The following is a 22,904-nucleotide window of genomic DNA, read 5'->3' on the forward strand; positions in this document are numbered from 1 at the left end:
CCCCCTCCTTCCCCCCTGCCACTTGCACTAGCTTGCTCTGCTTCCACCAGGAGAGCAGAACCAAGGAGCAGGAGCAAGGTGGCCTCCTTGCTGGCACAGGGAAGCCCCCAGAAACTGCATAGGTGCACCCACACTTTTTGCCACAGCCTCTCAAAGTGTACTGTGCACTCTGCCTGCACAAATGCTGTAGTGGGAATGCTAGCAGTCGCCCAGCTGGGGGACCTGCTCTGTGGGTCTCTGTGGGCAGAACTTCTGGTAGCACGCTTCTAGTAGAGACAAGCCCCCAGTCCCCAAAGCTTCTAAACCTGGCTCCACGCGGGAGCAGCAGGAACAGTGATTCCTTTCTTCCTCTAGCTAGCTCCTAGTCTTGCTGCTGCTCACAAAGCCTGTAGTGGCAAGTCACAGCTGTGCAGGTCGGGGACAGTCAGAGACAGGTTTTTTTGCCTTGCGTGTGACTGCTCCACTAACCCGAACAACACTAAGCTGATTAACATTTGTTCAGCTTACTGCATAAGGTCTGACAAGGCTCCTAAATGGTTTCTCAATGACTAAATTGCATGTTGAAAGGAAAGACTAAGCAAGGCCTGCTGCTTCCTTCCCCTGTCCCTCCTTTGTATGATATGTACTGTTCTGGAGATGGCCAGCTGAATGGTGTAGAGTAACTCCATGTACCTAATGGGCCCTCAGTCCTGTTGTGCTCCATTGTGTTTTCACTGAAACACCGCCCTGTTACTTGGGTGATATATACTTTATATACAGAATTTTAATAATAATAATTAATAATCCTGAATCCCAGGGTATTAGTATAGCAAAAAATTACAAATTTAGGCCAAATCTAAACAAACTTACCCTACTGCATCAGAGCAGGATGCTTACAGTGGTGACCTGTTCCAGCAGTTCTTTAATTTCTCCCGATTTGGAAAACAAACATCCAAAATATTTCTTCATCTATAGTGCCAGAGGATGTACTGGAGAGGATAGGAGGATTATTGGGTTTTAAGCATTAAGGCTCTATTCTCAGCCAAATGACATCAGTTTTTTAAATCCATTTTCAGCTGATGATGTACCCAATGGTGATGCATCAGTTTACACACCAGCTGAGAGAGATTTTCAGTGGCGTTACATCAGCATAGAACTATCACAGTTTATAATCAGACTGTTTGGTTGTGGCATAAGCAAGAGCTGACTGAGCAGAGGTAGTCATTTGACAAAATATATTCCATGTTATTTGTTGATCAGACATGCAGAAATCATATTGCTGTATACAGCACAATTCTGTTCCTGTAGGAATAGGTCAGATTCTCCTGTCACTTAACATTTGTCTTACCCCAGTGCTGTGCTGTTGACTTGAGCTAAGTTACTTCTGATTTATACAAGGGTGAGAAAAGAATTGGGTTCAGAGGCTACTTTTATATGTATTCAAAACTGCATGCTGAAGTCACGCAGCTATTCACATGCCGACCTGAGTAAAATATGCTGCTGAATATTTTGTGGGGCAGCTTGAAGCTGATACATGAATCCACCTGCATAACAGAATCAGTTTCTCCAAAAATGGAGGTGTCCCATGTTAGTGAAAGTTTGAACAACGGCACCTCCCATGTGTTTCCATGCCTCTTTGCTCTTTCTGCCTCCTGCACCTTCCCAGCACCACACTCCCAGCCTACACCAGTAGCTTAGGCAGATCATGCATAATGTGTGTGCTCTTTGCATCCCCACTTTGTAAAGTGGATTCAGGTTAGTTCAACTGCACTGTGACCATTCATGGCTGCAGAGGGAACAGCTGAATTTATTGCATAATGAATAATAACCTCTTTAAATTAAGGTGGGCTACAATTTATAGGAGAAGCAAACAGGAAAATGACTGTTCCTCAAGGTTGGAATCCAGTGTTGCTGTATGAACTGGCCATGAACTTCCATGCTAAGCAGCTGTCGCTATGTGTTTAGAGTTAGTGCATCACCACATTGGTATCCTCAAGCTCCCGTGTTTGCTTCTGCCCCTCAGTCTCCCATGCTACTGTATAGGCACTTAGCCAGCTCCTCCCAGATCATGTTAATGTACTTCTACTTTTTATTGAGTTCTACAACCATTCTTGATTAATATTTGATATTCTTTCCAGGTTTTATTTCTCTTCACCAATATTTCAAAGCACAGAGGAGTTGGTAAAGGCATTGCCATGAAACCTAACTTAAAGCAATGGAAACAACTAATGCTGTTTGGGATATTTGCATGGGGCCTCCTTTTCTTGGTGATCTTCATCTATTTTACTGATGGTAACACTGCAGAACCAGTTCCAAGTTCCTTCTCTTATATTGAGACAAAGAGACTCTTGCCCATTCAGGGCAAACAGAGAGTTATTATGGGAGCAATACACGATCCATCATTCTCTGAAACTGTAGATGGAAATGAGGTACTTCTTAATGAAGATCTTTTAGAACCATTTAGATTAAAATCGGGGACTGGGAACATTAAAAAGTGGGCTGAACTAGAGGATGATTTTAAAAATGAAAATGAGTTTTTTCCTTCTCAGATGAGAAGAAAATCAAAAAGTACTTTCTATCATGGGGGTGGTGATTATTTATTTGCTGCTGGTCAGCCTCGTTCACACAACAACATCCAGCAGATCATGAAATTCATCTCCACAAATGAGGACACTCAAAAGGAAAATGTTTTCCAGAATAACTGGAGCCATCAGAAAAGAAGGAAACGGAACCCAAGATACAGGAAAAGCCAGGTGTTTGATGAGTCTGATGACTGGGATGGGTTGTATTCAACAATGTCAAAATCTTTCCTTTACAAACTTTGGAAAGGGGATGTCTCCTCCAAGATGTTAAACCCTCGGCTGCAGAAAGCCATGAAAGATTACCTGAATACCAACAAGCATGGGGTACGATTCAAAGGGAAGCGAAACTCCAGACTGACGGGAGACCAGCTCTTCTGTGAGGTCAAAGAGAGGGTGAACGTGAAAACAATAGATGGCAAGGAAGCCCCTTTTTCAACTCTTGGATGGGAAAAGCATGTTCCTCAAATTCCTCTGGACAAACTGTATGCACGTGGTTTTGGAAGCTGTGCTGTAGTTATGTCTGCTGGTGCAATACTGAACTCTTCTCTAGGAGATGAAATAGGTGAGTAAAAATGCTTCTTGGTTGTGTGTGTTTGTCTGTCCAAAGGATCTTTCTTTTTTTTTTCTCAGAATAGCTCTAATGAGCGTGATTCTTCTATCGCCCACATTTTATCAGCATAAGTCTACAGATGTACATGGAGTTACACAAGTATAAAACAGGAGTAACTGACAGGAAAATCAGGCCAGCAGTCCCCACTTAATTTAACTGGGCACCATTACTAAATTCCAGTCTGAATTTTTTTTTGTGGTGGTGTTGGCTTGTTTTTTCAACAGACATTACATTGTTGTGTAAAGCATGTTTATTTCCTTCACAGATTATTTATATTATTTTTTCCTTTAGAAAACTTAATTGAATGTTTCTGTTTGAGCATGGTGCAAGATATTCTAGAACAAAATTCAGGTGGTCTGTATGAGATCCTATGTCTCTCTTAGGCCATAAAATAACTTTGATGTAGTTCATAGATTCTTATGCAGCTTTTTGACTTGGAATCATTTAACCTTACCTCTGTAGGTGATATTAATTTTAAACAAGCCCAAATACTTCCATGCACTGTTTTACAGGTGTGTCACTAGGGTTTAAGCAGGGCTCTCCATGGATAGACTACAACCTATTTTGCAGACGGGACCCAGGGGACTACAGGACAGTGATTCTGACAGATTGGTAGAGACAGTGCTTTTAAAAAGGACTGTCCAGTACATGGATGAACAGGACTTACTGGGGAGAAATCAGCATGCCTTTTGTAAAGAGACGTCATGCCTCACCTATTAGAGTTCTTTGAAGCTGTTAACGAGAACATGGATCAGGGTGATCCAGTTGATGTGGTACATCTGGACTTCCAAACAGCCTTTGTCAAAAGTCCTGCATCAGTGTCTCTAATGAAATTGGGCTGTCATGGAATTAAAGGGAAATCGGAAATCAGTGGATCAGAAATTGGTCTCAAGATAGAAATCGGTGGTTATAAACAGTTTTCAGAATAGAAAGAAGTAAACAGGAAGGTCCCCCAAGAATTTGTGTTGGGACTGGTGCTGTTTAATATATTCATAAGTGATGTGGAAAGGGAGGTGGATAGTGAGGTGTCCAGATTTGCAAATAACACACAGCTATTCAGAATGGTGAAGACCAAGACAAACTGCAGAAGGATCTCAGAACATAATGCAAATGGGCAACAAGATAGCAAATGAAATTCAGTGTTAAGTACAAAGTGATGCACCTGGGGGAAGAAAAAAAAATAAACTACATACATGATGATGGGCTCTGCATTAATGTTCCCACATAGGAAAGAAATCTTGGAGTTATGTGGACAGTTTACTGAAAACATCAGCTCTGAGTTCAGTAGCAGTCAGAAAGACTAATAAGAGGTTAGGGATCATTGAAAAGGGAATTGTAAACAAAGCAAGTATCATTATATGCTTTTATAAATCTATAGCACTTCCATATCTTGATGACTGTGCAGTTTTGATCCCCCACTTTGAAAAGGATGTAGAACTAGAAAAAGTGCAAAGGGCAAGAAGGGTGATCAGAAATATAGAAAAGCTACCATACGAGAAGAGACTAAAGTAGGCTTAGACTTTTAGATTAGAAAAGGGACATTTGAGGGGCTACATAAGACAAGTTTACAGAATATTCAATGATGCAGAGGAAGTAAATAAAGATTTATTAAATTCAATTTCTTCCAATTACTAGAATTAGGGATATAACCTGAAACTATTAGTAAGTTTAAAACTAACTAAAGAAAGTCATGTCCCCTCCTTCTCAACACACATACAAACACACCCTGTGTAATTAACTTGTGGAACTCATTGCCACAAGGTATTCTGGATGCTGATAGGTCAATATCCAATTGATCCAGTTTTTGGAGGAAAGGTCTGTCAGTAGGTATTCAATATGGGAGATAGGGATGCAGCCTCCAGATTGGATATTATTAAACCTCTGGCTGCTGGAAGATGCAGTAGAAGAGGATCAGGGCACATGCCACATTCATCCTCTCCTTCAGCATGCATTGAAACCTTCTTCTGCTGTGTGAGATGGGATACTGGGCTTGATGGATCTAGTAAATGGCATTTTTATGTTCTTGTAAAAGTGTCAGGAAAGGATTGTGAAGTAGAAAACTAATTCAGCTCAATTTTCTTTTCACAAATGAATGAAGCTAGCTTTGTTCGGTGTTGCTTCACTGATGTGAGACAATCACAGTGTTTTAGGAGGGTCCAGAGAAGGAAGAATTTTATTCCTCAAATTTTCCCCATTGGCTTTTTGAGCACTAGAACCTCCTATAAAAATCTTTTGATGTGCACTAGTTAATTCTTTCATCATCCGGGATTTCACCTGCTTCATCTTCCTTTCATCTTTCTGACACAGATGGGTTTCCCTTTAAATCTCTGGGATATATTAGAACTGCTATCATTATCAAACTACTGTAATAGGCTTCCAGCACAGCACAAGTGCCCTGCTGGCTGGCAGCTAAAACCAAAGCAAGGTAACTCCCCAATTTCATAAGAAGTCCCACTGACTGAGGTGAAATTGCTCCCTTCTTCTGTATGCTGTCACTAGAAATGAGTCGCAATCTTCTTGTGCCGGTTAATTTAAGTGTAGGTTTTGTGTTTTGGGGTGGCACTCCAAAGGTCTCCAACCTTTTTAAGCAGGAGATCACCTTTGGCATTTAAAAGCAAACCTAGATCTGCCATGGCCCCTCCTCCCCGCCCCCCCCCACGTGGCCAGGGCCCCACTCAACTCACCCCTGCTCCTGCCTCTGTGGCACTATACCTCACCATGGGTGCCTTGATCTAGCCCCCATCCCTTCCCTGCCCCATGGACTGACCTGCTGGGTGGGGGGTATGTGTGCATGCATGTGGGCACTCAGCCCCCCACCCCAGCCTTAGATCAACTCCAAGAGGCTCCGAAATCTACCACAAGAGGCTCCAAGGTCTACCAGTGCATGCAGGCCTAGGTGTACACTCAAGGCATATTGCTGCTGCCTATGTGCCGGTTCCACTCTCAGGAGTGCTGTTGAGAATTAGACTTCACTCCCAACCTTCATTTACCACATCCCAGAAGAGGCAATATAGCCACTGTAGAGTGATGCTGAGCATACGTTACAGGCTTCTTGTCTTGGGTGTGTGCACTGGTGCAAACTTAGTGTTGCTGTAATATTGACTTTTTTCCAAGATCAGTGGATATAAAGCAGGTAGCAAGTATAGCGGGCACACTTCTCGGTGATACTGAGGTGGCATAGATGTCCTCCATCTCATAGTTTTGTTATGTGATATTGCATGTACTGTGGATTGTCACTAATTATCTTCTGACATGAAAAAATGGTTTGTTTTTTTTTTAAAGTAGGATTCCAGGACCTTTTTTTTATTATTAGCCCTTTAGCTCCCTCTCCTGCATTCCTATTAGAAATGCTGTCACAAATACTAATTTTCTCTTTGCTTTTTGGGCTCCTATCATCATTATTTTTAAAATAAAATATACCTGGCAATTCCAAATGCTTTAATCACACCTTTGTAATTTAAATAAGGTGTGCGTATGAGGGGGAGGGGGAAGAACTGTTCTGGCCACACTGAGATTTTTCCTTGAAGTCACATGGAGAATTTTCTTCCCATTTATGTTGGCACCTAGAAGTTATGGTCCTAAATCCAGATTTAGGCATCTCAATAGAAGAGGCCTGATTTTAAGCACTGGTCAGCAACTGCAGCCACTGTGGACTTCGGGCACATCTACGTGGTAGTGGTGGCCTGCTTTAGTGAGAACAGCCATGAATGCACTCCATCCACTCACTCCTATAAGCACGTTCTAATCTGCTGGTGGAAGGACTCTTCTCTGCACCCAGGCCTGGATGTACTGCTCTGGGCACATCACCACCACCTACAGGCCACTCCAGGGAGTGCTACTCGGAACCACCCTGGTAAGGCTACATTGGGGTGTTCTTCAACAGCAGTTTTCAATACCTCATTCTCTGGCATGCTTGAGAGTATTCGCTAGGGATGATCTTGGAGCTGGCTCATGAGTGTGCCTCTGTTTCTGGCATAATTGGGTGGGGGCATCATGCTTGGAAATGTTCTGGGCAGGATGCTTCTGACTGAGGGCAGATAAGCCCTTTGTGCCATACGAAACTTCATTAAAAATAAATAAATCAAGCAACTAAAGCCTAGGCAGAAAAGGGGTAGGAGCCCTAGGGCGAAATCACGTGAGACGCTTGCACAGTGCCCAGGGCTGAATAAGAAAGTCTCTTTTTTCTTTAAAGGAGAACAGAAAAGAGAGCTTCTTGTCATCCAAAAGAGTTGCCTTTTCAATACCAAGATCAATAAAATTTACAACCCTCTGCTGTTCTTGAGATTTGTTTTTTTTTCTTTTAGTAAAAATAAAAATAAATAAATGTAGCCTCCTTATGCCCTTAGATTCGCATGATGCAGTTCTGAGATTTAATTCGGCTCCTACACATGGTTATGAAAAAGATGTTGGGAATAAAACAACCATGCGCATCATTAACTCTCAGGTAAGGTTCTTTTGCAGATCTATATGTGTGAATTTTTTTTTCTCTGTACAGTATAAGGTTCATCTCCCAAGAAAATCAAACCTTTTTAGTCTAAGATGGTTGGGTAATCTGGAGAGCCCGTGGTGACTTGGTAACTAGCAGTGCATGGTAGAACCATTGTAGTGCATAATCATAATTTAGAGTAAATGAAACGTGTAGGTGTAACGGCTCTTGCACAAGGAAAGTGCCGTAGCTTTCTGCATGAATCCTGGATCTGGTATTGGAAGTTCCTTTATGGTTGTGCCAGGGAATTATCTTGCAAAGTTTTGATTAGGGGTGCACCAATAGAGGTTTTTGGGGCCAATACTGATAGCTGATTTTTAAGGAGGCATATTGGCCAATACCAATCAGAATCTGATTTCTGATATGCAGCTCTTCAGCTTGAAGAGCTGCATCCAGCTGGTAAGTCTGGTGTGGTGAAAAGGGATGTAAGGGGCAGGGGGGTGGGAATGTGCCTCTTGCAGGGATCTGTGTGATGTGGGGTGGGCTGCAGCTGCGGGCTGGGGCCGGGGCAGGTGCAGGATGGAGGCATGGCTACTTGTGGGGGCATGGGAAGGGAGGAGTGGGGCAACTCCCACCACTGCGTGCAGCTCATTCAGTGCTTGTCTGGTGGCTTGTGCCACTGCTCCTGCCACTCATCTGGGAGGGCATGGGGGTTGGGGGGAGTGTATGCCCATGGATCTGCCCAGCTAGGAATAGCCTGGCCCAGCCCGCCCTGCCCTGCACAGATCCAGAGGCACATGCCCCCCACCCCATGTCCTCCTGGATGAGGGGGTGGGAGCGGCAGCAGGAGCCTCCAGACAAGCACCGGATGAACCGTGTGCAGTGGCAGGAGCCACTCCCCACCCCCTTCCCACAACCTGCCAACGAGCTTTTCCTGTGTCATGTGCCTGCCCTGGCCCAGGCTGTGCAGCCCCAGTCCCACTCCCTCCCTCACCATGCGGGCCTTGATCTGCCTCTCTCATTCCTTCCCCTTTTACCACACCAGACTTACCAGCTTCTCCATGCTGCTGGCTCTGCTTCTCACTGCCTACTTGCTGCACTGAGGTTGCACGCAGGCATTTATCGGACAGTTATCAGCTGCATCAGGCCGATTTCCAATACAGAAAATTTTCTTTGTATCGATGCTGATCCAATATCGAACCAATGTATCAGTGCACTTCTAGTTTTGATGAAGGCTGTAGTTCTCAGGGAATCTACTGAAGATTAAGGTCATGAGTGCAGGGGGCATTGCAATCCTTAGTCCCCATTATCCATCTCAAAGGGTCAGTGAGGGTCAACCTTTGTGGTAGGTGCACCACAAATTAGCCATGCTCATTCCTGTGTGCCACTAATCCTCTTCTCATGAGTATGCTGCTTTGCTTTCTGCTCCCTGCCCTGGGCTCTCTCCTTAATCTGCTGCTCTGCTTTTTGTTCCCTGCCCTATATCTGCCACTGTCCTGCCCATCCTTTACCTGATCTGCTATGTACACACAGAGGCTGCCTGTGCCAGTTGTGGCACACGTTCTCCATCTTTACCATAGTTTCATAGGCCCCAAATCTCCCTTCTCTGCTCTTACTTTCCTGATGACCACCTCTTTTTTGGAGGAAGAGTGAGGAGAGGGGCTGGGCTGGCTTGGGGCTAAACTTTATAAGTCTGACTGAAAAGTACGAAGAACCCAAGAGTCATGGGAAAAGAAGATGCTGCACCTGAGCTGAACTCCCTCGATTATAAGGGGTATCTTCTGCAGGTGAATGCTTCTGAGTGATGTTTGTTGAGTTGTAGTGACCTCTTGTGGTTGAAGTTTTGTTGTTTTTTTCAATTTTTGAAAAGTGCCTCCTAAAACTGGTCCACTAAGCCATTGGTTCTCAACCTTGTTAGACTCGAGGCACACTTTGGAAAATGCCAACTCTTAGCTTCCACTCATTTCTTGATTAGAAAAAAAAACAAAGCAGTTCTCCAATGCAAAGAACTTGGAAAGGCCACAATAGATCAGAATGTTTTCCACTACATGGATTCCTATTTGAAATGTCTGGATTTGTCTTGTGAATCATGTTTGCACTCTTAACAATGCTAACATTGTGTGGCATCCTGCATTCCGCTTAAAGGATCTCACAACCTCCTCTCCCCTCTCTTCCCCACCCCTGCCCATGAATGCTGCAGCACCCAAGCTGAGAATCACTGCTCAAAACTCTTGCCCTGTATGAACCATGTATCTTTCTCCTTTCAGTTTTCTCCATCTGCTTTCTACAGCTAGTAATAGCCACCTAGCTCTATAGGGGTGTTAAAAGTTAATTATCTAATGCATAGAGCATTTTCAACATGAAATATACTATGCAAATTCTTACTATAGCACTTTCAAAACAGTTAAAGGAGAATTTGCACAGCCATTTCATATTACTTCTTTATTAAATTATTTGTTCTTTCAGAGATGACTCTTGGGGTACATGCAACCCATATGTGTGAGAACAGTATTTTTAATAGCATTGCCTGCTCTAGTACCCTTAAGGCCTGCCATTTCTTCTTCATGCCTTGGATGCAAGACAATATAGCTTTACCCATCCATTTGACTTGTATCTTTCCTTGTTTTGTTTTTTATTTAACCTAGTTTATTTTACTTTTTTATGCCTTATTTCACATAATATTGTACTTGGAGGGTAAGAATAGATGTGCCAGAGGCCACAGAACCCACAGGAAAAGGAATATAGCTTTTAGTGAGGCTGGGCTCATGTTTGCTCTGGAAAAGAAAGCTTGGTACATCACAAAAAGGTTGATGTACAGGAATTCCCATTTGCAAAATATATTATTGGTTTAAGTGGGGCTTGAGCCATGTCATTCTATTAGCCATTTAGCATGGGCCAGACAGTTTGGTACTCCGAGCTGAAGAGTTTCTCACTCAAACCATTGGTCCCTTTGGCACTTCTTTGAGTACTAGAGCCAGAGGCTGCCCTGTTCATCTGAGAGCCAAGCACTGGGCCACAAATGAATGCCGTCTACGAGGCTCCCCAGTGCAGTGAAATGGAAGCATCTCTCTAATCAGGTGAGTGAAAGGCACCTCCTGCTATTATGGACTTTAATTCCAGCAATCTTGCACTATCTGCTGTCCCTGAAAGAAGACAATATTTTGTATATCTTTATTAGGGCATATATGGTGGCTATTTCTGCAGATTGCCCATATTTTCAGAAACTTAGTGTATTCTTAATCACAGTTTTGTCATAGTGCCTTAAGGATGTTCCTTGCATCTTTTCTATCTATCATAGAGTCCTTTCCTTCCTGGAATCTCAATTTGGTCTTTACTGATTTAACAGGTCACAGCTTTGATTCCTTGGCAGCCTGGTCCCTTCACCATCTATTCATGCACATGGAAGTTTTAGTGGTCTTTACCTCAGGCAGAAGAAGTTAAACAGATCCTTCTTTGAGAAGGTCAAGAACAAATAAAGGACCCACTGTAGGGTTTGTTTATTTTTTGCTAAAATTGTCTTGGACTTTTGCTTCAACTAATCCATACACATTATTCTCTTCCTGAAGCCTCACTCTCTCCTAGATAAATAGGAACTTCACACGTTGGATGTGGTGAGAGATCAAGCGTTTCTTTTTGGACAAAACAAGGACATTCAAAAAGTTTCCCAAATGCTTCATGGCATTTGCAGGCAATTGAGGGTCAATCTGTTTCTACTCAGTAGGCATGTCTACACAAGATGCTTAATGCATAGTTGTCATAGGGAAAACCTTGCTCATGTGCTAATGTGTAGTAGAATTAGTCTAGTGTAGTAGTCTACTGTGCATTAAGTGTTACAAAAAGACCATGTCCTGTTGCTACTGCTCACTAGCACTGGCTACTGCACATTTATGTAGTACCTCATATTAGAGGTACTCAACTTAATGTGCCATAGCAATGGATTGAACAAAGATCCTCGCATCATGGCTCAGGTAGTTTCCACACCTCAAGGGTGTATATACTGTCAGTCACACAACGCAATATATCGCTTAGCTACAGGTCTCCTGGCCTTTCAAATCTTTCGAGGGCTCTGCTGACACATTTGCTTATCAGTAGTCCTTGTGGGCTTCCAGGTTAGATGCTACCATTGATAGAACTGTCCAGTAGTCATTCATTAAGTGAGACTACTTTCCTGCCTCTTGTTGAGTGTTTTCCATTTCAAACACTGAAGTGGAATCACAGAAGACAGAAGAGTTAGTTAATGTATGGTAACTAGTTCTTCAGGATGTGTTCCCTATACAGATTATGTGATTCATTCTTCATTCCTCATTCCTGCTAAAAGGATTTCTCTGTGTCTTAGTCCCTTCAACAAGGCTCTGAGTGGCATTTATGACCTCCCTCTTCTTATGTTTACAGCTTAAGTAGCTGGGAACAGGTAAGGGGCAAAATCCTCTCTGCACTAGACACTGTAATTCAAAAAACATGTTACATACATGCAGTATGTGCTCACTAATTATAGAATCTGTTTGGACAACTCATTTCAAAAAACCCCATTTAAGGTAAGGCAAATTCCCCTTTTCTAGTGGCAGCTGCAATGTGAGGTGTTGTGCATAAACTTTTTAAACGTTTGTTCTGTTGATCTTGCACTTTGATGAAGAAGTTTACATTTTTAAAAGAAAACTACCCATAAAAGGAGGTTAAAGATCGTGATGGCTGGGGACAGTTAGAGTATGGTTGAAAGCTGATGAAAAGTTATTAATATTAAAGTTTACAGTAGGAAAAATGTTACTATGGCAACAAAATTATTTCTCAAAAAATATGCATCATCAAATATGGCTCATTAGAACCTAAAGGGGAATGAAGATTAGTATGAATTAATTTGTCTGGAATGCAGATTAACATAACAGCTGGAGCCAAATTCATGCTGCTTAAACCAATGTTGAAATCATTCTTACCAACTCTTTCTGAGGCTGGTTGAACCAGGGATCATAGAGATCTGGATAGAGGCCAGGCAACAGCAATTTAGGGAGAGAATGTGTCAAAAAAAGTGGAAAGGAAAATGTACAGAGGAAGAGTTAGGAAATGTGCCAAGAGATTGGAGAACTGGGCTGCACATCCACCTTCCCCCACCAACACCCAGGAGGTGGACCGCTCTATTTTAATCTAATTTAGCTTTTTGGAGCCATTTTAAGTGAGGGCTGTTTTTAATAAAACCAAACCATCCTCAAAAAAAAAAATTGGATGGTCACAATCCTCCAATAAAATTGTTATTTTTTCAAAGAATGGAAAGGATCTGGGATGATGTTACTTTTTATTTTAAATTTCCAAAGTAGACATCTATATCCACACACATCTTCTGGGAGGCTCATAACATACTCTGTATTGGTGATAGAGAGTTGCAGTCTGGTGAAACAGTGCTTCAAATGTTCCTATTTGTCACTTGTATTTTCTTAGCATATGAATTTGGTTAAAGTAACTGGAGATTCAGTTAATATGCATGACTAGAAGAACCTTTTTAGAGCCAGGCTATTTGGGTTAAGTTCTGTTTTCTGGTGCAGTTTACAACCAGACAATGTTGTGGTTACCCACAAACCCACGAGATAATTAGGTGCCTCCAAAGAGGTATATGGAGATGAGAAGCCCTTGGCAAACTAGGTTGTTTTTCTTGTTCTTTCTTAAGGATTAAATTGTATTGCCTGTTTAAAGCTATCCCAAATCACTTGTATTTATCTCATCAATATAGTGGTTAACATCTATCTAACATCTGTTTTTCCTTTTGTGACTATCTAAAAAAAAGCATGGGTGTATTATCTCGTTTGCTAGTGACCTGTAATTTTCTGCAAAGCTTGATACACACACATTGTTGCTGTGCTTTACTTTAATACAGATTCCCATTTGCTAGTACTGTTTCTTTTGATGATGTTTCTCATTGTTTGTGGGAGATTTCATGGTGTGCAATTTTGTGTGTGTGTTCACAGATTCTTACCAATCCAAATCATCACTTCATCGACAGCTCCTTGTATAAAGATGTCATTTTAGTGGCCTGGGATCCAGCTCCCTACTCTGCAAATCTGAATGTGGTAAGCCCTCTGTTTTAGTCATTTTCCTTCAAACCAGTGTGAAAGCAGCACACAGTCACCTGCAGTTAATTGCTTCTTGGCCATCTAAGATCAGGTGTAGTTTAATCCCAGAGCCCTCCCTGCGACCTCACTACCACTCCTTTCAATTAATCTCAAGATCTAAAAACTTTTAGATACGACACGCCACATCTACATGGAAACGTGTTTGTTAGGCAAAAATATTTTGATTAGACCTCATTTCTGTTTGAGTAGATGATTTTGAGGTTGATGGATTGTCAGGGAGTTAGGGCAAAAACATACTGTTGCTTAGATTATTGGTTATTTTTTCATATAAAAGCAAGATTATTGGTATGTGGCAGGTATGGAGAAGGGGGAGGGTCTGAGGAAAAGTGGAGAAATGACATCCCTATTTCCCATCTTCCTCTAGTGCCAGTCTCGAAAAAGCCAAACACCTGAAAAGTAAATAACTTTCTCAGATCCTTTCCCAATCTATCTATTCTCTCAAATGCACAACCCAGTATGTCACCTGCAGGGTTTCTGGCCTTTTGGATTTATTTGCTGGGCCCCTTTCTCCCCAAAGTCATGTGTGATTATAGCAAAACAAAACAAAAAAATCCCCTGCAATTATTCTACGGGTCTCTGAGGATGATGTTGCAGAACAGGGAAAGCTCAATTGACTCTCTTATGGCCGCTACTGGCAGTGGGATCCTAGGGAGACAACAGAGCCGAATAGACTACAGCTGTGGATGAACCTGCCTGTTTCATCAGGTGAATTCTCTTAGCGGCAGCTAAAGTAGGGTGCTGTCTGCCTCTTGTTCAAGTTATCTGAGTTTACTTCTACACTGCAGGCAGTGGGAATGGAGAAGTGATGTAGAGTCAAGGTTGATGGAGTGAATTTGTGTGTTCATGTCTAGCAGTAAGGCTTTCATGCCCTATCTAACATTTAATGCGGATCTGTGAGTAGGACGTTATGTTGCTTCTTTGTACTGGAGTGAATTTCACGTGGGTAGAAGCAAAACAGTCAAGTTAGGGACTGGCTCACTTAAGACTGTGTCCAGCAGCCCAGAGAGACTTGCTGCCTATGCATTGTACTTCAGACTCAACACAGAATTGCTGGTGCTACCTTTTGGTTGCTGTTTAGTGTGTGTTGATTCATTTCTGTTTTTCCCCTCAGTGGTACAAGAAGCCAGACTACAACCTCTTCACTCCATATGTACAGCATCGCAGGAAGAATCCAAACCAGCCATTTTACATTCTCCATCCTAAGTTCATATGGCAGCTCTGGGATATCATTCAGGAGAACACTAAAGAGAAGATACAGCCCAACCCACCATCTTCAGGTTTCATTGGTAGGTGCATTTAGCGATGCCCAACAGACTTGTAAAATAGATTTTATACAGGTACATAATGAGGCCCATTTTCATGTACCACTTGCTTTGCTAGTGCAAGGAAAATAACTGACTAGGGTATACAGAATGGGAAGCATGGTATAAATAGACCAGTGACTTACCTTGGTGCTTTAATGAAAAACGCCCCATGTTTCTTGCTGCAGAAGTGTATTATAAATACAAATATAAAGTATATATCTATATCTATAGATATATATAGATAATTTATGGTGTGTTCTGTTTAAGTACAGAACTGGGACTGACAAAAGGCTGTTCACTTACCCAGAAGGTGCACTTATGAAACCTCAATACAAACTGTTGATGCTCCTCAAGTATACAGTACAGTCTGTACTTTGGTATTAGTGGTCCTGAACGTGATAAACTCTTCTCAATTGAAAGTCTTCTAATAGTCAGGTTGGTCGACTTTGTTAGAAGCCTTAAAAATAGAGGAAATAGCTGCTATGGAATTAAGTAGCTCTCACCCTCATTTTCAAGTCTTTTAATAGCAGCCTTTTGACAGCTGCCTCCCCTTCATTGTTTCTGGTGCAGTTACAATGAGAGTAATTCATTTACAAAGTAGGTGGGGGGCTCGAAGATGCTATACTCTGGTGTGGCTCAGTCACCTACTCAATATGTAGTTAACCAGAATTTACGATGGTGTAAACAACAGACAACATATTGCAATGTTATTGTGCTATGCATGTGTCCAGTTTGTACATACACTATAGAACATATATTGTATACATATATAGAGCAGGGTACACTATAGAACATGTATTTATGTAATGCACAAGAGTCTGAGCCTTTTGCAGTGAGAAACTTGGGAAGTGTTTATAAACCAATGTTTTATTAATATACTATAATTCATTAGGGAAGTTGTTTGTGGTTTAGTTGTAAAGAGGTGCTCGTGATGCTATTGTACACGGTAAAGTTTTCATATGCTTGATTCATGAGGCAGTTTGACTATTCAAGTTACATGTTGCTTTCAGGAGTAATAAGGGAGAAGGAATGTCCTGATAGGGCTCAGAGACTATTGCTCCAGCCTCAGTGTGGCCACTGCTTTCCCAATTTTCTTATTTGATTGGAGGAACCGAACTTCAACCCAGTTTCTTGGTCCTTCCATGCTATATTTCTGGAAGAAGAATGCTTTGATCCTGAGTTCTTATTTCCTTTTGTCTGACACACACATTGCAACAAGTCTGCCTTCTGGGTCTAGTTTTGTCCAACACTATGATCTTCCCTATCAAATGCATCTCTATTGGACCACGTGTTCATAATCAGAACATACTGTTAATGCCTGCTGTGTCTCGGACTGAAGATGAAGATTATTCCCTGAATACTCGAGCTTCTGCTACAAGCACATAAACATTTCTAAAGCATGCCTCCCTGGTGCTCTGCATCCACTGCTGACTTCTCATGTTGATTCCAGAGTCAATTCAAACAATAGTAAGTTTTAGGACTTCAGCAACTTGGAGTCAGACTGCACTGAATATTGCCTCTCTATTTTTAAACATAGCAACCTGATAGATCATCAAGAATGTTGAAGCCGCCTGATCCCAAAGAGAGATTTTTGGAACCTGGGCTCAAAAAAGTCTCAATAGAGAGAGATTTTGCTGTGGAATAATGCTGGAGCATTAGTTATTTCTCTCTTTATGCAATTTTTTCCCTGGGTTCTCAAAAGTTTTGATAAATTAGCAGTCACTGAACCTCAGGCCAAGAAGATAGTCCAGTTGTCAATGTAGGGTCTGAGCCTCTTTAGTGAATACAGTAAAACCTTCCTGGAAAGGCCTTTACACCCATAAGAACAAAATAAATGTAGTATCCCCTCCACCTTAAATTCCTACCAACTAACTCTCCCAGGCATCCTCCTACAAAAAACACCCTGAAAAAAATACTCTTGAAACTGAATGAATCAAAGCCATGCAGAGCTCCTGTTCCAGAAAGGGAGAAGTGCTAAGGAGTTAAATACACTACTTAGATTCTTATATTTTCTTCTCAGATATTGCTGCAAAGATGCTCAGATATTGTTCAGTCTTAAGACAGGAAAATAATTAGATAAACTTATTGCTATCTGTAATTAGCATCATTTGTTATCTTTAATTAGCATCATTTGACATCTAATCACTATTTTGATAGATGCATTTGAAGTATTTTCAATAAATTCATGTGTCATATTTTAAGAGCCTCCTGTTTATACATCTATGCAAAGCACGTGTAAAAGTAATTTAAACTGGAAGACAGCATTTTGTCAGAGGTGGACATAAAGGGCAGAATAATGCATAAATAGTATAATGCAGTTTGACAGAAATTTGATGGGACGTTATTTTTCAGATAGGATATCTGTCAATAACTCAAGCAGCAAATATTGGTTTAAAACTGAAGATGACAGACACAAATTAGAGGGATTATATGGTAGCAATGCAATTTAAATCTAAATTGCATGGTATTGCTTGATTATTTGCCATTCTTAAGAAATAAATAAAATCAATGTACTCTGGGATAAATAATTCAGGAAGCATAATTCAAATTTAATAAAGAGAAGAGATGAATGAGAATTGTCATAAAATATAACATCTTAATTTCAAGTAGACACCTAGGAAATGATTTATTAAGTGTCCATACTGTTAAAACCATTCTGTTGAAAATGTCTATATTAAGAAAGATAGCCTGCTGTAAGAGTGTGTTGCAAGCATGAATTTTCACAGGTAGGTGGACCTATTTCATTTTAATGAAAAGTTGAAGGAAGAATAAAAATTACTTTTGACTTATAAAAAGTTATTCTAATTGACCTTGCCTCTATAATTAAAACAGGTATGTAGCTTGTACCACCTAAAAATCAAATTCCATCATCTGTTCATTCATTGAATAATAAGTTACACCTCAAATACATCTTATTGAATCACTAGAATTACTTGTAGCATCTGACCATGTGGTACAAAAATGTTAACACACTACAGTTCTAATATCTGAAAGTGCTCCTTTTGCAAATAGTTCTTAATACTTGCAAACTTTTCTAGCACAGTAGGGCAGACGATTAATAATATGTACATTGAGAAAATGGCTTGCTGTATGTTCATCTATATATTGCCAAAGGTGTATATTTTGAGATTAGTATTAAGCAAAAGTACATCAGTGCTGTAGAGTCCATTAGAACTGTGCAGCCATCTAGTACTCCAAATGTGATGGTGATGGTGGATATTACTGTGGTGATTTCCAGAACCCCAATCAAAATCAGACCCATTTCTTTCTTGGCTAGTGAGCTCCATTTCTGAAGAGGTGAGTCTCAAGGAGACATCTATGAAAAGAAAAGGATCTGGCATTATGGTTCAATTCAGAGAAGGCATTCCTTTGTGGAAAGTAAAATGCAAGAACATGTAGGATGATTGTGATGAATGTGGCTGTGCATTCCGGTGAAGAGCTTCTGCATATATTTTACTAAAGCTGTTCATCTGCCATTGTCCTACATTGTGCAGCAATCTTCTAGGGTTTGCCTACACAGGATTAAGCCCTGTACATTTATGCAAAGGCACATGCTTCATTGGTCAATGATTTCCTAGTATGTTTTAGTGAATTGGCGTCATCAGATTGATGATAATGAATTTCATGCAGTGCACACATTTAAAACCAACTGATACAAAGATGTTCATGTCTCTAATCATGGCAATATAACAAAATCTGATTTCAGCAACACTCCAACTGTGAATCTTAACTTCCAACCCTCCAGTGAGACATTATACAAGGATGAAATTTGCATTAGTTGGATAATTGAACATTTAAGAACCACAAAAAACTAAAGATGTTCTGAGTAAAAAGTGAGAATAGAGAGAGATCCAAGACAAAATAGGAACTCTATGGTTTTTGGCTTGGGAAGGCAAAAACACCATGACAAAGGTGCATCACTAGAGTGAAAAACAGTATGAAGAGATTCATAGATTCATAGATTAAGGGTCGGAAGGGACCTAGTAGATCTTCTAGCCCGACCCCCCGCCAGGGCGGGAGAACAACAAAAAACCCCAGAAAGAGAAATGGGACTCAAATGAGTCCAGCTAGGTAGGCATCCAGCCTCTTCTTAAAGACCCCCAGGGTAGGGGCCAGCACCACTTCCCTTGGAAGTTGGTTCCAGCTCCTAGCCACCCTAACTGTGAAGTAGTTCTTGCGGATGTCCAATCTATACCTCCTCTCCATCAACTTGTGCCCGTTGCTTCTTGTTATGCCAGCGGGTGCTAGGGGAAACAGCGTCTCCCCCAAACCCTTCTGGTCCCCCCTAGTGAGTCTATAGACTGTCACCAGGTCCCCCCTCAGCCTTCTCTTATGGAGGCTGAATAGGTTCAGGTCCTGCAGTCTCTCACTGTAGGGTCTGCCCTGTTGTCCCCGGATCATGCGGGTGGCCCTCCTCTGGACCCTCTCCATGTTGTCCACATCCCTCTTGAAATGGGGCGCACAGAACTGGACACAATACTCCAGCTGTGGCCTGACCAGCGTCGCGTAGAGGGGGAGGATCACCTCCTTGGCTCTACTCGAGATGCACCTGTGGATGCACGACAAGGTCCGGTTAGCCCTGCCAACCATGACCTCGCATTGTCGGCCCATGTTCATCTTGGAGTCAATAATGACTCCAAGATCTCTTTCTGCCTCCGTGCTCTCGAGTAGGGAGTTCCCCATTGTGTAAGTGTGCTGCTGGTTCCTACTGCCCAAGTGCAGCACCCTGCACTTGTCCGTATTGAAACGCATCCTGTTCCTGTTAGCCCACCCCTGTAACCTATCCAGATCCCTCTGCAATCTCTCACTCCCTGCTAGCGTGCTCACCTCCCCCCAAATTTTGGTGTCATCAGCGAATTTAAACAGGTTACTTTCCACCCCATCATCCAGATCGCTGATGAAGAAATTGAACAGCGCAGGCCCCAGGACCGAGCCCTGGGGGACTCCGCTACCCACCTCCCCCCAGGTCGAATATGACCCATCCACCACCACCCTCTGAGTGCGACCCCTCAGCCAATCTGCAATCCATCTGACTGTGTAGGCATCGATGCCACAGTCGCCTAGTTTTTTAACTAGGATGGGGTGAGAGACGGTGTCAAAGGCCTTGCTGAAGTCCAGAAAGACTACATCCACCGCGACACCTGCATCCATGGCCTTTGTGACCTGATCGTAGAAGGCAATCAGGTTGGTCTGACATGATCTCCCCCTAATAAATCCATGCTGATTGCCCCTGAGCATCATTTCTGATGCCGGCCCATCACAAATGTGCTCCTTGATGATCTTCTCAAAGAGTTTCCCCAGGATTGAGGTAAGACTGACGGGCCTATAGTTACCCGGGTCCTCCCTCTTCCCCTTCTTGAAGATGGGGACCACATTTGCTACCTTCCAATCATCTGGCACCTGGCCCAAGCACCACGATCGCTCATAGAGCCGTGGTTCAAAGAGGAACAAGGAATGAAGAGATAAGCAACAAGATAGGGATACTGACAAAAACAAAGTAATTGAAATATAGGCACAGAGCATATTTTAGAAAAAGAATGGTGTATTTAATTAACAGTGCATTTAACTGCATTTCCCCGTGAGAAAAGAGGATACCAAAAGGTGTCCATGGAGGATTTTTTCTGGATTGTTATTGCCAGGGTCTTGGCACACATTTCAGGCTGATTTCTAGTTCAGAAATGGTATATGTCCAAGGACCTTTTTTTGAAACTAATTCAAGCACTGCTCTGAATCACATATCTACATAGAGTAGTTCCATGGTTTTTATGACTCTGTTACCTCAGCATAATCTATTTCAAAACTCTGAACCAGGTTAAGACAATCTTCTTTCACTGTTATTTAGTGGTTTGGGGTTTGTTTCTAATTTAAGCTGGTGGAATTTTTATCACTAAAAGGGAAGATTAGGGTTCACTGTACAGGGGGCATTCTGTATTGAAGTCAAAAGCTGGCTGTTTTCTGTAACATCCTATGTAGATCCCAGATGGGCATTTTGAACTTGCTTCTATAATTCTTAATGTGTAGGGGAAGAAATGGCAACTCACCATTTTTATTTTTATTTTTTTTGATCCCACTTCCCTTGTGCTGATTTAGTTATGCTGGTTGGCATATCAGGAAGGCGGATGTTTGAACAGTTACCCACCACCCAAGATTATGCTTACCATCCAGTCACTTGATCAAAGAGGAAGCATTAGGCATGGAGCCTGAACTGTTTCCCCTCCAACTCTGCTCTTAGTCCTAAAACACAGGGGCTCCCAAGCTTCTATTTCTAATTCCCTGCATAATCATCACATTCACACTTCTGTTCTTAGATACTTGGGGCCCAGTTATTTCAGTGTGGCAATAAGATGTTTCTTGGAGGAGGGTGACAGAATGTGAGATAGGGTAATAGAACCTACTCCTAGCTGAGGATGTTCTGCAGATTGCAGTCAGATGAATTGCAGAAAGGAGTAAATTTTGCTGTATTATTTACAGTGGATAACATATTTGAAAGTCAGAGCTGTTGACAAGCTGGCTGTTTCTGAGAAGTTGAGAAGATAACTAGATAAAAAAAATCTCAATTGTGCCAAAAAATAAGGAAACTAGCGAGCACAAAAATTATTTGAAAGCCCATGCTAAACTTGCACCTTCTTTGTTATTGATACCAGCTGCTTTGTTGCTTTTCTAGTTTTAGTACTGAGATGTGCTGTAGCAGAGATGGCTGCATATCTTCATGAATATTAGTTGCCACACTTAATTTCTGTTACAGCAGTGTGTTGTGTGGTGTGTAGGCCCACACAACAATCTTTATCATTCAAAGATAAGGTGTTTGGCATTGATCCACTTCATTCAGTGTCCTAGTTCCAACTATGCATGCCTCGGTAACATAATTTGAGCCCCCAGTGAATAATTCTCAACCAGGGGGCCATGGCACACCATAGAGTGCCTTAAGAGCCTTTCAAGAGAGCTGTTCAGTGTTAGCACTGTTAGGTATACACACATGATTTGCAAGATAAACTCAGAGTTTTTACATAGAAATCTATAGTATTTAAAAACATTTTGACCCATTAGAATCTTTCTGAGTTCTTTGCAATAGAAGAATTCCTCTATTATTTTTCTATAACCAAAAGAAGTGAAAACTAGAAGTTGGCATTTTCTGAGGGCTGCCATGCCTCTATTAAGTGGTGCCCTTAGTCTAAAAAGGTGGAGAACCACTGCTCCATATTTTCTCCAGTGAAATGCTATAGTTATAACAATAAGTGAACAAAATTAAAGATTGAGGATAATGAGCACTAGGAATTCATAAAATATGAAATTTCAGTTCTAAGCAGTCCATTAACTAATCTAATTGTTTAGTTCCTCTCTGAGAAGCGGTGCACTGTGGGTCTCCTCTGAGAGATCAGTACTGATGTTTATTCTTAGGTTTTCAAATCCCAGGCCTCCCCATCTCTCAGTTTTCTTGGTCAAAATGTCAGATTTATATCCCTCCTTTCTGGTTGATGGTCAGTGTGTAAGTTTATTGCTTCTCAGTATACATCTTTCTGGGATGCCAACCATGAGGCAACCTCCTGTGATGCCATTGCAGTTTGTGATTCCCATACAGATGCACAGTGTAAAACGTTCATGTTGATAAAGTGCTGATGGCACTAAGGGCCCCATCTTATACTGATGTTTATGTTTGGCCTTGGAGTGTCTCTGTACTTTTGCAACTCCCCAGCTCCCCTGCCATCAGTTTCAGTTTGGTAGTTTCAGATGTTTGTGTTCTTTAGTTTTCTATTAAGGAGTGGGGGCAGAGGACGACAGCATGTCACAAGTGGTGTTTCATTGGTACCATTCTGAAATTGAATGGTATTAAATATAGATCAGGAACTTTACCGTTTCCCTTTTCTGTTGGCACTTATTTTGATA

At 41.7% G+C, this 22,904-nt stretch overlaps 1 protein-coding gene across 2 annotated transcripts in view; it reads left to right on the forward strand.

Moving 5' to 3' along the window:
- The window catches only part of ST6GAL2 (ST6 beta-galactoside alpha-2,6-sialyltransferase 2), an 84,206-nt gene that overhangs the window by 40,303 nt on the left and 20,999 nt on the right, over positions 1 to 22,904 (forward strand). The window contains exons 2-5 of one of the 2 annotated variants that reach the window (XM_019525231.1): positions 2,118 to 3,123; positions 7,518 to 7,615; positions 13,552 to 13,653; positions 14,828 to 15,002. In XM_019525231.1, coding sequence (XP_019380776.1) covers positions 2,175 to 3,123; positions 7,518 to 7,615; positions 13,552 to 13,653; positions 14,828 to 15,002 — 1,324 coding nt within the window. In that variant the 5' untranslated portion in view covers positions 2,118 to 2,174. Of the gene's footprint in view, positions 1 to 2,117; positions 3,124 to 6,779; positions 7,025 to 7,517; positions 7,616 to 13,551; positions 13,654 to 14,827; positions 15,003 to 22,904 lie in introns of those variants that run through there. The other variant, XM_019525232.1, reaches the window with a different exon arrangement.

The sequence above is a fragment of the Gavialis gangeticus genome, unplaced genomic scaffold, assembly GCF_001723915.1.
Source record: "Gavialis gangeticus isolate Ggan-Ray unplaced genomic scaffold, GavGan_comp1, whole genome shotgun sequence".
NCBI classification, from domain to species: domain Eukaryota; kingdom Metazoa; phylum Chordata; order Crocodylia; family Gavialidae; genus Gavialis; species Gavialis gangeticus.